The sequence below is a fragment of the Leguminivora glycinivorella genome, chromosome 10, assembly GCF_023078275.1.
Source record: "Leguminivora glycinivorella isolate SPB_JAAS2020 chromosome 10, LegGlyc_1.1, whole genome shotgun sequence".
NCBI classification, from domain to species: Eukaryota; Metazoa; Arthropoda; class Insecta; order Lepidoptera; family Tortricidae; genus Leguminivora; species Leguminivora glycinivorella.
The window spans coordinates 22,921,568-22,935,752 of record NC_062980.1 but is presented as its reverse complement, the minus strand read 5'-3'; the positions used below and the strand labels follow the sequence as shown (position 1 = coordinate 22,935,752).

The 14,185-nt window shown below is 40.3% G+C and overlaps 1 protein-coding gene across 1 annotated transcript in view; it reads right to left on the bottom strand.

Annotated features, from left to right (window-relative positions):
* Nucleotides 1-14,185, bottom strand: part of LOC125230309 (E3 ubiquitin-protein ligase Ubr3) — a 182,319-nt gene that overhangs the window by 91,046 nt on the left and 77,088 nt on the right. The window contains exons 3-4 of the mRNA XM_048135438.1: nucleotides 7,754-7,879; nucleotides 926-1,076 (exon numbers count right to left, since the gene is read on the bottom strand). Coding sequence (XP_047991395.1) covers nucleotides 926-1,076; nucleotides 7,754-7,879 — 277 coding nt within the window. The remainder of the gene's footprint in view (nucleotides 1-925; nucleotides 1,077-7,753; nucleotides 7,880-14,185) is intronic.

Sequence of the window (14,185 nt, the reverse complement as noted above, 5' to 3'; positions counted from 1 at the left end):
GCGAATGCGAATGTCAATGCAAATGTTTAAAAGAATGCGAATCTTTCGCATATGCGAATGCGAATGCAAATATTCGTAACATCCCTAGTTTATATCAATGAAATTATACTTCGTTTGCCTTTTGTTATCTAATTAGGACCAATTAAAATTGCCACGCGTCGGTCCAGTACACAATAGTGCATAAGATCTTGTTCGATGTTATTGCGGAATTCGAAGATGTTACTGCAGGTGACTGTACTAAAAATATTGCTAACAAACCTCTTAACCAAGCCTGGTTAGTGTTTGTTTGTATAAGGCTAGACCGCAACCTGATTCGTAAATAATAAACCTGTGGTTTTCCTTATTCTTCTGCACCACCGTTATTATGTTTCTTGTTACAGACAATTACTTGACTTTCATCACATTCACATACAAATTGTTGACGAAACAACTGTCCTACAGCATAAGGGAAGAGTTGTAACTCCATACATCAGTAAATGCGGGTTATTTGTATAAGCATAGTTAAGTGACATTGACATCTGGCGACAATCATGCGTCAACTAGCGTAAATTATCAGTACTGCTACTTGTCAATAGGTCACGATGAACGAAAGACCACTCTTGGCAAAAAGGGTTTGAAAGAAATCGAAATTGTGACATTGCAGTGACAGGTTGCCAGCCTCTCACCTACGCCCCAAAGATGGCGCTAATATTAATATTTGACATTTGAACACATATCAAGCTAAGAATATGGGCCAAATTGTCAAAACTGAGGTTCAAAAGTTTTAAGCTTGTGTCGAGAGATGGCTGTCTATGCACTGCGATTACACATTTTACTTTGACAGTAACTCTCTATAATACTCGATCCTCTTTGCTATAGGCCACTGGTCTGGCTTAGTGGGTAGTGACCCTGCCTGATAAGCCGACGGTCCTGGGTTTGAACATACCTGAGGGTTGATGAGCGCCTTGGTCATGGCGGAGCGCATCAGGTCTCCCATGTTGTTGAACTCCATCAGCATCTGCACGTAGCCCTCGCATTCTTGCACCGCTATGCGGTAGCTGTTCGATGTGGGTTGTGCCTGGCCTGAGGGTTGGTCACTGGAACAAAAATAAAACATGGATTTGAAAATATCTTGTGAAGTCCCTACCGATTTCACCGACGGAGCATCCAATGTGCTGTCCCGTACAAACGCATTATATTTCGTGTGTTGCGATTATTTTATCGGCGTCTAAAGCAGCCGATCATTTTTCTGTACATAAATTCTGCACAATGCCCTTAACGGCCCAGCCACGACATTGGTCTAAGCGCGGCAGCGGTGAGCGGCAGCCATACGTGCGAATGAAAAGTCCTATCGCTGTGTCTCGCTCCAATGTATGGCCGCCGCTCACCGCTGTCGCGCTTAGACCATTGTCGTGGCTGAGCCGTAAGATTCTCTTGCATCAGCCTTTTTTTATTCGCGTTTTGTACGGGACAGAGATAAACTATTTCATGGAATGCTCTCGAAGAATGTATACTGCGCAAATACTACCTATTCTTGCGAAGTGAAATAAGTAGTTTCTAAATAAAAGCGGACTTCGGGACCATTGAGCAGAATTTGTACAAATGACGGTTTTAAAGAAAATACTAGTGCATTCGTATAAAATGTATAATGCAAGCGACCAGGGGCCTATTGCATAACAATTTACAACTCATATTACAAGCGGTAGTCCCCCTCCAATTCATTTTATAAGAAAGAGAGTTCCACTTGTAATACAAGTTGTAAATTGTTATGCAATAGGCCCCAGCTGAGGTTAAAAACACTTGAACGTCGAACCTTAAACGCACTTGCAGGGCTTCTCCGTAAAGTGTCTTAAATAAACTATATTTTAACGGGGTTAAGCCTTTTACTAAGCGCAGAACTCGTTTAACTGATAAGTTAGCCGTTGTAACTTTGGCCTATAAATTACGTATGAAGATGATTTAATATTCGATAACCGATGAGGCCTTCAATAAAACCCTTAAGAGGGCTTTCGTGTTAAAAATAGTGAAATCGCAACCGAGCGCTCGATCATACCGTGTGTGGTATCAAATTAAAGGGCTTTGCGAGTAGTTTATAAATATATATCACATTATAGGACTTTTTCTACTTGGTCTAACAAAATATGAGAAAATGTCCAAAAGTGGTAATAATTGTACCGGTGAAGGCTCGTTTTAAAAAAATTGGCAAAAATCAATAATAGCAATTTATAATCACTAAGGCATAACAGCAATTTAAGTAAACGTTTTAGATTAATTTAGTACAAAACTTACTTCGATGTGATGTAGATTTTCAAAGAAATTGTCACTTAATTTTAGGTAATTTCTGAAAAAAATTGAATTCGCCTTAGGCTAGTTTACTCTTTTTCAAAAACTTAAAATAAAAATCTAGTCTGAAATGATTGTGGTACAGGATATACATACGAATTATAAATTTACCCGTTTTAATATTCAAAATTGTCCAAATTTTACAAATAAGATCGACTGATTCAGCTCTATACGTGCGTTTTTCTAAACGTGCATTAGAGAAAAATTCATAATTAATTTAGTGAGTTAGTTTTCAAAAATCCAGTCTTATAAAAATCAAGATAATAAGATGCTCTAACTGGAACTTTAATTAAAGAAATCTATTGGATAACGGAAAGTGTAGTATTTCACCGACTAAAACTAACAATTTTATATTCTTTTGACGTTTTTTTTGAAAGCAGCCTTAAGAAAATAACTTAATCTCATCTGAAATGCCGGCTATTGATCGTTCTGGTGTTGTTTGCCTTCGTAGAAGAAGTCGTTTGCCCCTATTCATAGAAGAATTACTGAATTGATTAGTTAAAAAAGTGTTTTGTCCCTTTCTCTCAAATACATAAGTCAACAAGACAGAAAGGGACAAAACAAATAAGGTATGTAAATAAAACTCGATTAGAAAGCTTATATTGTTATTGGAAGTGACGCTGAAAACGTCCGGAGAAGCGCAGGGACTATCAGTTCATGTAACTGTAAGCGTATCGCGTCACGTTATGGTAATGCCGCGGCGACCTCGATTGATAATGCAGTGCGGTGCAATAAAAAACAAACTTCCAGAGGCCTTTCCAATAGAGAGAAATGTCATCATTGTGTAAAATAAAAATACAAGACAAAGAAACTCAGGTAGTGTTTCCATTGCAGTAGCTATCAGATATATCGGAGCTGTCGAGGTGGTCAGTGATAACTGAATACTTACTTCAACGCCTTAACAGAGTGCACTTAGTGTAGGCCTGAGTGCACACTCATATTGTGTGTGCAGCGGGGCGGGGCGTGCGGCGTGCATGTCAAACAATTGAAGCTCATACAAGTGTCCTGACTCGACGCTGCATAGAATGTACGCACGTGCTCGCCCGCTCCGCTGCACGCTCCGCCGAACGCTCCGCTCCGGGCGTCCACTCAGGCCTTATTACACTTAAAGCTCGGCCACACATGCGCGTTTTGAGAGCGAAGGCGGAGCGTTAGCGGAGCGCAATGATAGCGGTGCGCCGGACGAACGCTGGCGTTGCGCCCAGCGGACGCCGGCGGTAACTAACGAGCGAGGATTGCGAGCGGAATGCGCGCGGATTGCGAGCAGAACGCCAGCGTTCGTCCGGCGCACCGCTATCATTGCGCAACGCTAACGCTACGCTATCAAAACGCTTTATGTGTGGCGAAGGCTTTAGAGGTGTGTGAGAGCTTTGCCCGCTTTGATATATTGGCTTGATATGAGGCTTGTAGGAGGTAGGGCATAGCGAATCATATTCCGCTTTGTGTGGTAGGGCACAGCACAGCGGATAATATCGTCTCGCTCGAATCTAGAGCAGAGCCCAACTGGGGTAGTACCTCCGCCTTACAGAAGACCGCAGCCAAATAGCACTAGACCTTACTCATAGTGTTGTGTTCCTGCCGGTGAGTAAGGCTGCCAGAGTGTGTGGTGTGCTGATGACGGGAGGACTTACGGAACTAACTTGTTCCGTCTATTGTCCTTTGTGTCGTTGGCAACCCGAACCCTCCTTAGAACTTGTACACTCCTTTTTGCTGTGTACTGTTTCTAATGGGGTGGCAACGCGCATGTGACACTGTTTGAGTTGCCGGCGTCCATAGGTTACGGTGACCGCTTGACATCAGGCGGGCCGTATGCTTGTTTGCCACCGACGTAGTATATTAAAAAAAATCAGATGGCGACTATCTAATAACAACTGTTCATGCACACAATCTATAGAGATTTGAGTTCCAATTCGTACCTGTCGAGTTTTTGGGGAACAAGATTTTACTTATGTATCCACAATCCACACCTGGTTTTTACTAGTTTTCTATTAACTATTCTGGACATGTATAAGATTTAATTCCTTTCCTAGATTATAAATTTGCAGATACTGGGTTAATTTTCGTGCCCAATTATTATCAAAGTCCACAACTTTAATAGTTATTTGTTATACAAGGGGGCAAAGTTGTATTTTAACGTCGAGTGTGGAATTGAAAAACGAGCAAGTGAAAGGATTCTATAGTTGAACCACGAGCGAAGCGAGTGGTTCGAGAATAGAATCCTGAACTTGCGAGTTTTTTAACACATGAGAAGTAAAATACATTTGCACCCGAGTGTAACACAAAACTTTTCCCCTCATTATAGCGAGGAAACTACAACGCAAAAAATGCGTTTTTCACTGCTTCCAGTAGTTTCACAGGTGGTAAATCATCTTTATTACTAGATTCACCTACTTTTATCAATTTTAATGCAGTTAATTTGACTTTATTCAAGGTCAAATTACTTTACCCACTACTGGATAAAATGCGTTTTTACCCGCTGGTATTGAAAGACAAAACACGTGTTTCCGAGCTAGTGAGGGGAAAAAACATGTTATTAGGTCTGTAGTTACAGTGTAAACAAGGCAAGCATTTCGTCGTTGACAAGACTGCAAGAGAACAATAGTGCAATTCGTCATTTACAATATGCATTCCAGCATGACGAGAACAAATCGTGGTCACGCTGCACCGATAATGATCGATTAGGAGATCGACCGTAAGTATCATATGGGGGATACCCCCATTTGCCAGAATTTCATTTGCCATAATTTTATTTGCCATCCTATTCAACAATCATAATATTGTTTCTCATAACATCTTATGCCATAATCATTGTTTACTATATTAATCTAGTGCCAGAAACTTTGTTTCCCATAAAGTCAGTTTCCATAATGTCATTTGTCAGAATCATCGAAATCCGTAATTACCACATTCCATACCATCATTTGTCATACAAATTAGCGTCCAGAAAAGTCAATTTCCATAATGTGCTTTGGCAGAATCGAAAACTACTATTATAGGTACTAGAAGGACTAGAGAATGAAACTGCTATCAGAAAGTAGGTTAGGTTAGGTTAGAACTGTGAACCTCTGGAAAAGGAAACTGCTTGAAAAGTAGGTTAGGTTAGGTTAGAACTGTGACCCCCGGAAAATGAAAATACTATCAGACAGTAGGTTAGGTTAGGTTAGAACTGTGACCCCCTGGAGAATGAAACTGCTGGAAAAGTAGGTTAGGTTAGGTTAGAACTGTGACCCCTGGAAAATGAAACTGCTATCAGAAAGTAGGTTAGGTTAGGTAATAATATGGGCAACAATTAATATGGCAATAATTGCTTATGGCGTTTGAATATTCTATGAAACCATATTATTGCACTTAATAATATGGCTAACAAATAGTATGGCATTGTATGATTATGGAAGGTAATATTCCGATAAACAACGAGTATGTCATATGATTTTTATGGTAAACAAATCATTCGGGCAAATGAAATTCAGGCAAGTTAGATTCGGGCAAATGAATATTATGTTAAATGACTGTCGGGCAAACAATAGACAACCATCATATGGGTATATCTAAAATTATACTTAGGACGTTCACATTACCTACTTGTTAATAAGGCGACTTTCATAGCGACCAAACAACAAACAATGGATCAAAGTTACTGATTGAGGTTTCTATACTCTCTATTGATTGGTTTTCATAGTTAAGCCTCCGTCACACATAAAGCGTTTTGATAGCGTAGCGTTAGCGGAGCGCAATGATAGCGGTGCGCCGAACGAACGCTGGCGTTCCGCTCGCAATCCGCGCGCATTCCGCTCGCAATCTGCCCTCGTTAGATCCCGCCTGCGTCCGGTGGGCGCAACGCCAGCGTTCGTCCGGCGCACCGCTATCATTGCGCTCCGCTAACGCTCCGCCTTCGCTCTCAAAACGCGCATGTGTGGCCGAGCTTTTAAGGTAACAAGAAGGATCTACGTAATTATCTGAAAACGCGGAGCTACCCGTATTCGTATTCAAGTTATGATTTTTCTAATAACGTATCACTAGTAACAGTCCCATCTAAATATATAAAAGAAGAAACTGACTGATTGACATATCAACGCACAGCCGAAACTGATGGTCCTAGAGATTCCAAATTTGGCACGTAAGTTCCTTAAAAGGTGTAGAGGAGCACTAAGGAAGGATTTTTCTAAATTCACCTCCTAAGGGGGTGAAATGGGGGTCCAAAGTTTGAATGGGAAAAGGAAAATAGATTAATACGCGGGCGAGGCCGCGCGAAAAGGCTAGTCAGTTCATATTTATATTCGGATGTGGATGTGTGACAAACGTGACTGGTGAAAGAGCGGCGGAGATAATCTGTTTGCCCGACCCGCGCTAACCTTATACATAATGTATCTAAGCACGCACGTGTCTTCAGAACGATGAGCTGTCTCCGTGGAATAGTTGTACTGTACTGTACCAGTGTGTTAGGTTGCGAAACACGTACATTTAAAACGATACTGGTGACAGATACGAATCACTCATATTGGGCGAGCAATGCAAAGTAAAGGCTCTAAACATTTTTTGAGTGAAATGGTTAGTTCTAGGAAATGAATATCCCCACAAATTTAAATGAAATGTAATCTAATCTATAGCCTTGTGGCACTGGTCCCACCGCGAGCTAGTAAGCTTTGAGCTATCGGCTATAAAAACAAACAAAAGATAACCACTCCCGTGTAAATAAAAGAGACAGGGCGATGTTTATAGCTACTCGCCCAGCGGTGAGCTATCAAAACCGCCGTGTCTCTTTTATTCGCACGTGTTCGTTTTTATAGCCGATAGCTTACTAGCTCGCGGTAGGACCAGTGCAGGTAACGCTCGGTAGTGGTGGTTTTTTTTTTTTCATAATATAAGCAGCAAACGCCTGATGAGAAGCAGTCATCGCCGCCCATGGACATAAGCAACATCAGGGGAGCCACCCTGAGAGAACCCTAAACACCTGCTTCTTGAAGAACCACATTCAAAGCGCAAGGGACCTCAGAAGGTAGCTCATTCCACAACTTGCACGTTCAGCACCTCTAGCACAACTTGCCTTGTCGCGCGCGAGTCCATACTTGAAGTCGCGCTTGATGTATGGACTCGCGCGCGACAAGGCAAGTTGTGCTAAAGGGTCTGGGCAAACACGACTAGTCTAAGCACACCTCGGACACTGGCGATCAAATATATGAAAGAGGCGCGTTCCTAGCACACAGTCTAAGCTCGTGTGGATGAACGCGTACTATGCTTGTATAAGTGAAATATGACTGGTCGACTGTTCGCGTTTTTGACAGGCGGTAACTGTAAGGTAACCGAGAGGGGGTGGGCGGCACTTTCAGCGGGGAGCGGCAGTGGCCATACTGTACGACAGTACTCTTTATTATACTGTGGCCTAAGTCTAAACTACTTAGTAATAGAGGCCCGCTTGTTCTCGTTGGCTTACCTGTTCTCTCTAAAATGTTGCAGTAGTCGCAGTATGAGTCTTGGCATCATGGCTTCAGCCACACACATGAGCTCCGCGGGCGCCGTGCCGGGTCTGGGACACTTGTTGCCATGGTTACTGCAGAATCTGTAACGTGAAAAGCTTTTCATTAGAAACTGGACACTCAATGATGCTTGTCATATTTTTGATTAAGGATTTAATTCTATCAATGTGTAAGTCCTGGGGGGTTACCATTTACTAAAGCCGTTCAGTTTAGGCTGAGAAATAGGGACAGAGCTATATAACTGGGTATATCTGTGTATCTGTTCCTACTTAGGATTAAGGAAAATTTTGAAACATGCATGCCGTGTTGCCTGTAATTGGGTGAAAAATCATACTCGAGCAAGCTTATCTTATAATATAAGTAAATTTAATGTATTAAGTATCTTTGTATTACACCTGTTGGCAAACCTAAATAAATAAATAAATACATAAATCTGTCTCCCTTTTTCTCGACCTAAATTGAATGCCTTTAGTAGGTACTTTGTAGTAGGTTCGATGAAGCTGCCAATTTGTCGCATAACATTGTTAAAATATCTACAACATAAACTTGAACTGTATGTCAGTCAGGTGCTTTCGCGTGTATGGTAGTCGAGACTTCAACAGCGGGACAGGTGGATTTCCTATTAATTTAACTTCATAAAATACACAATTTTAACTACCTAAAATACAAACTGCCTTATTAGCCAATAATTGTTCTAAAACGAGTGCAGTTTTTGTATAGTTCTTAGCTAAAAATTCTATTGAACTTAAAACAATTTCCTGAAACATGATCAACCCTGAACTGAAACATTCTCAGTTACAAAACATGTCCTTCACTTTTGACCAAAATAATTTAAAATTCACCGGCGCTCAGTTCTAAATATAAAAAAAATAAAACATGAGACAAAACTCCTCTTTTTATTTAAACAATACAAATATCTGTCCTATATGGACCTCGAAGGCACGTGTGTGCGAGCGAGAGGAACGGTAATGACTAGACGTTAGAGAAGGACAGACGCCGGTTGAACTTGACTTGACTTTAGACCTTCGCGGCGGCCTTGGGCATTTCTCGCCGTCTGCTAAAGATAATTATGTAGACGAGTTGGGCCTATTTGCTAATTCATGTAAATATTACTTATTGTCCCGAAAGGAATTTTGGCATTTTTAAAATGTACATTTGTATTTTTTGAAGTTATGGTTGTAAAGTAGGTATAGGTATACAAGAATTTATATCTATGTTCACCCGTTCACGTGTTTAATCATCTCTCTTTGTTTCATTTGCTATTGTCTGGGGGTGCTGAGTGGCCTCCCTTGCAGGATCATGACTGGACAATGCTAGAAGGCCGCTCAGTTTTCTCTATACTTATTTCAATTTAACGCTAAGTATCTATATAAAATATCTGTAGCTATCACTGCGCACGCAGTGGGAGCCTCTCGAGTCAAATCGAGGATCCGGCAGACCTCGTCGGCGATGGCGGGATAACTTAGACTCCTTTTTGAGAGACTGGTCAGTTGTCGCACAAAACCGAGAGGAATGGAAAAAGAGGGGGGAGGCCTTTGCCCAGCAGTGGGACACAATAGGCTCATAATAATAGTGTATCCCTTGCCTTTAGATTAAAATGTCTTAAAGGGCCTCTGTGCTGTTGGCTTCGGCCCCACGCATGCCTCCCAAAGGTCCGGGACCCCATGGTCCCGAGATATGGAAAAGACAAACAAATAATAATAATATCACTAGCATAAGAAACAAAGTAGTATAAAAGTATCTGCTGTGACATCGTAATCCAAAATTTTAAATGTACCCTACATGTCTGTAGCTACAATTTGTATGCCATATGGCGAAACATAGTGGTATTAGTGATAGGTAGTGATTGTACTTTAAGACATACAATACAAATCCAATACAAATATTCTTAAGACATACTGTTGTACCTATGTTTAACAAATTAATGATTTGTTTGTTTGTTGTTGTCGTTCCCAGGCAGACAATGATATTTCAAGTTCCCGAAATGAGATCGAGTTCGAGGCGAAGGTCGCAACCTACAGTGATTCTAGGCCGCAACGTGCAACCTTGGGTTGGACGCAGAGGGCCTACCGCGAACGTCTACCGTCGAAATCTCTAAAAAGGCAATTCGTCGACCGATATGGCCTAGCGCGTAGTGACCCTACCTGATAAACCGCGGTACTGGGTTCGAATCCCATTTGTGGGATGAGCTCAGATATATATTTCTTCCTGGCATATGGAAGTTTTCTATGCAAGTATTTTTTTTTTTTTAATTTCTTAAGAAACAAACAGTCTCGTATTATGACAATTGTTACAGTGTAAATTACTAATATTGTAGACTTACAGTTTCCTTAATTTAACTATCTTAACCTAAACATTATCAGTTAAAAGTGTTATAACATTCAAAATATTGTTTACTGGTGTTTGAGTGGTATCGGTATACATCACTAAGTAATACAATATCTATTACAAATAGAGGTAGTGTGCTGTTTGAAGCTACCTAGTGTTTCGTGAAAAATGTCTAACTCTTGGAATTTTTCATCATAAAGCCTGCATATTTTGGATATTATATACCTTGTATATGGTTGTCTGAGTACAAACAACATATTTAAGCCTTCTCGAGCTTATCGTGGGACAGTCAATTTGTGTAAGAATGTCTTACAATATTTTTATTTAAGTGTTACACAGCTATGATTTTTTAAAGAAAGCTATGTTCAACAGCAAAATATTACACAAGGTTAACTGCAGCAACTAAGAATACTTAATCATCTGACAATCTAAATTAGCTGACATAGGCTTTACCTATAGATAACTCGATCAGTTATCACCATATCAGTAACATTGATATTACACTTGAAAACATATTTGCTTAATGCATACAATTTGAATGTGTAATAATTCAAAGTTTATTATTTATTTGTTTATTTCAAACAGAGGCGACTGCGTTGGCTGGGGCACGTGCACAGGATGGAGCCCTCCCGTTTACCTCGCCGTGTTCTTCTAGGCGAAGTAGCGAATGCCAAAAGAGATGTTGGGGGGGGGGGGGCATTGCTTCGCTTCGAAGACTGCGCCAAGAGAGACATGGCAGCCTTTAAGATCGACTACCAAAACTGGGAGAAGCTTGCGGAGAAGCGGACGGAGTGGCGAAAGTGCGTCGGAGATGGTCGCAAGTTCGCCAATGAGACCTGGTTTGCGGCACTTGCTGACAAAAGGGAAAGAAGACACCATAGCAAAACGTCGCAATCGATTGCAAGCTTCCCTTGTCAGCAGTATGTGGCAGCGTATATCGCTCTCGCATAGGTCTGTTTAGCCACCAAAAGCGATATCTCTCGAACATTGCACCATAAATCGTCTGAAATAGACGCTTAGGCCAGTAGCTAGTTTAAAGTTGTTTAGTAATTATCTGATTTTGTATACAGTCACCAGCAGAAATAAGTGATGATTTTTGTACCTTGTCGCTTTTAATCGTTTGACAACTTCGTATGACATTTCAAACAAGACGTTAATGTGACAAGGTACAGAAATCATCACTTATTTATGCTGGTGACTGTACAAGGTCATTAATATTAATTAGTTTGATTAATAAGTCTACAATAAATAATACGTTATCAGTTTCACACGCTGATTACTAAGCAAATGGTCGACCTTTCATGTCCCGCGTTTGAATAAAGTTTGGATTTTAAATTAGTCTCTTTACTGTTCGAAATGTAGGTATTTATGTTTGCCTACTTGCAGTGATTTTTCTTTATATCACTCTTATAACTTAAGAATGTGGTACATATATGAAGTGAAGATTCATAAAGCTAGTTCCCAATTTTCACCGAAAGTCTACAAATACATGGTATTGAATTAGAAGATTTTGTCTGGGACTTAGTCAATCTGTGTAAGAGCGTCCTATACTATTTATTTATCTTTGAATAGACAAGCTATCCTATTATTCCCATTAAAAAATTAAAATTTATTTATTTCAAGTAACACAACTCATAATAAGCAACAGAATGAAAATATTTCTTTCATTGGTAATGACGTCATATTTTGTAGTATACTCCTCTATACCGAACGCTAAACCGTCGTTATCGCAACGTCGCTCATGGTCAAGGTCTCTAGTTCAAGTTCAACTTCCATTAAAACGAACTATTCAATAAGGTGAACCGTTTGACTTTGAAATAAGGTTTAAAAATAGTCAAACTGTTTGTAAAACCAGTATTCGTGTTTCATTTAGTCGGTCGGGGCCTTACTTAAATGGTTGTATTGTATAAGCTTTAAAAAGGCACTGGTCCCACTAAAAGCAGGGGCGGCTCACTCCGCGATTATATCGCCGCGCTACAAGGACATCCTGGCGGCCGCGAGTTCGCGGCTCATTCAGTGCAACGACCTTCGCGCGACGCAATAGAATTCAATGTCGGCTGCTCGCGTGCGATCCGTTTGTTAATGTTGCTCGCTTGCGACATCATCACGTCGTCTCTTTTATTTACACGGGAGCGACTATCTTTTGTTTCTTCATTTCTATAGCCGATAGCCATCGCTCACTCGCTTTTGATGGGATCAGTTCTAAAGCGATGGGAATGTATCTTGTAATCAATGTCGGCCAAGCGAATGTCTACCATATAATGTTAAAATTAGAGTTTAGTAAGCGGATAAAGTCGCTGGTATGAACGAAACGTAGGCGACACAATGCTTTATTTAGTTGCTAATGCAACACCCACTCATGTTATTTATAGGGACTTCGAACTGCACGGAGCAAAGAAAACTGAACTATACATTCTACAAGCATCCTAGTTCATTTGGTTCACAAAAAAGTTTATTTTCATGTCTGCAAATCCACTTAAGCATTGCTTTAGCCTCAATTCTTCTTCTGAAATAAGTGGGAAATAATCCACCTGTTCAAATTATTGCATCATAAATGAAGCAATAATAACACGTCTCGTATGACTCATATATTATTACTTTATCTTGTACAGTTAAAAGGTCCTAAATATATATGCGGATAAAGCGCCAAAACTATGCATCTAAAACCTTTACGTCTAAGCAGTAAATCGTGTATATATATTTTTGGCACTTTGCTCGCACATATTTAATACCTTGACTGTACTTGTGCTGTGACCTACCATCAGAGTAGGAAGCGTGACAAATATGGAGGCACATTAATAACCAATCCCGATGACCATAGCGTCAAGTCAACGCCATATTGATGTTGTGTAGGCGATCCTGTTTGTGCCCATGGAGTGGGTCACGGCGAAATGATGATCAAGCGATTTTAAGTATATTGTGTAGGGCCTTCTGCGAACTTTGACAGTAAAAAATATCGGTATCTGTTGGTGGAGTGTGCAAGAGCGATAGAAAAGCAGTAACAATATTTTGCTTACGCCGTGGCTTGCGTGGGCGACGGTCGCGCGATGGTCGCGCGACGGCGATGCGACGCATACGAAATCAAACCTTATCGATATGGAAGTATGAGACGCGACGGCGACGGTCGCGCGACCGTCGCGCGACCGTCGCCCACGCAAGACACGGCGTTACATGCGTCTTTATGTATGTACATAAAGATTTTTTATAATTATTATAAATGTGCCGCTTAACTTCAAACTTGGGTAAATCTATTCTGATATTTCTGATACGTATATAAGGTTGATTATCATTCAGATCATAATATATATTTTTAGGGTTCCGTAGTCAACTAGGAACCCTTATAGTTTCGCCATGTCTGTCTGTCCGTCCGTCCGTCCGTCCGTCCGCGGATAATCTCAGTAACCGTTAGCACTAGAAAGTTGAAATTTGGTACCAATATGTATATGAATCACGCCGACAAAGTGCAAAAATAAAAAATGGAAAAAAATGTTTTATTAGGGTACCCCCCCTACATGTAAAGTGGGAGCTGAAATTTTTTTTCATTCCAACCCTAACGTGTGATATATTGTTGGATAGGTATTTAGAAATGAATAAGGGTTTGCTAAGATCGTTTTTTGATAATATTTATATTTTCGGAAATAATCGCTCCTAAAAGAAAAAAAAACCGGCCAAGTGCGAGTCGGGCTCGCGCACAAAGGGTTCCGTAGCAGCAAATATAATAAACTTATTATGTCAATTTATACACCTGCCAAAATTACAGTTAAATCAACCTATCTCAAAAACTATAAGAGATACTTTGATCAAACCAAAAATCGTTGAAAGAGTTAATTAGCATGCATCACCTCTATTTTTTTTAGAATTTTATACCCCGTAGTTATAAAAATAGAGGGGGGGGGACATACTTTTTACGACTTTGAGAGCTGATATCTCAAAAACCGTTCACTTTAAGAAAAATGTTTTTTAGAAAACTTTATATCATTTTAAAAGACCTTTCCATTGATACCCCACACGGGTATGTACATCGAAAAAAAAATTTTCATCCCTCAGTTACATGTATGGGG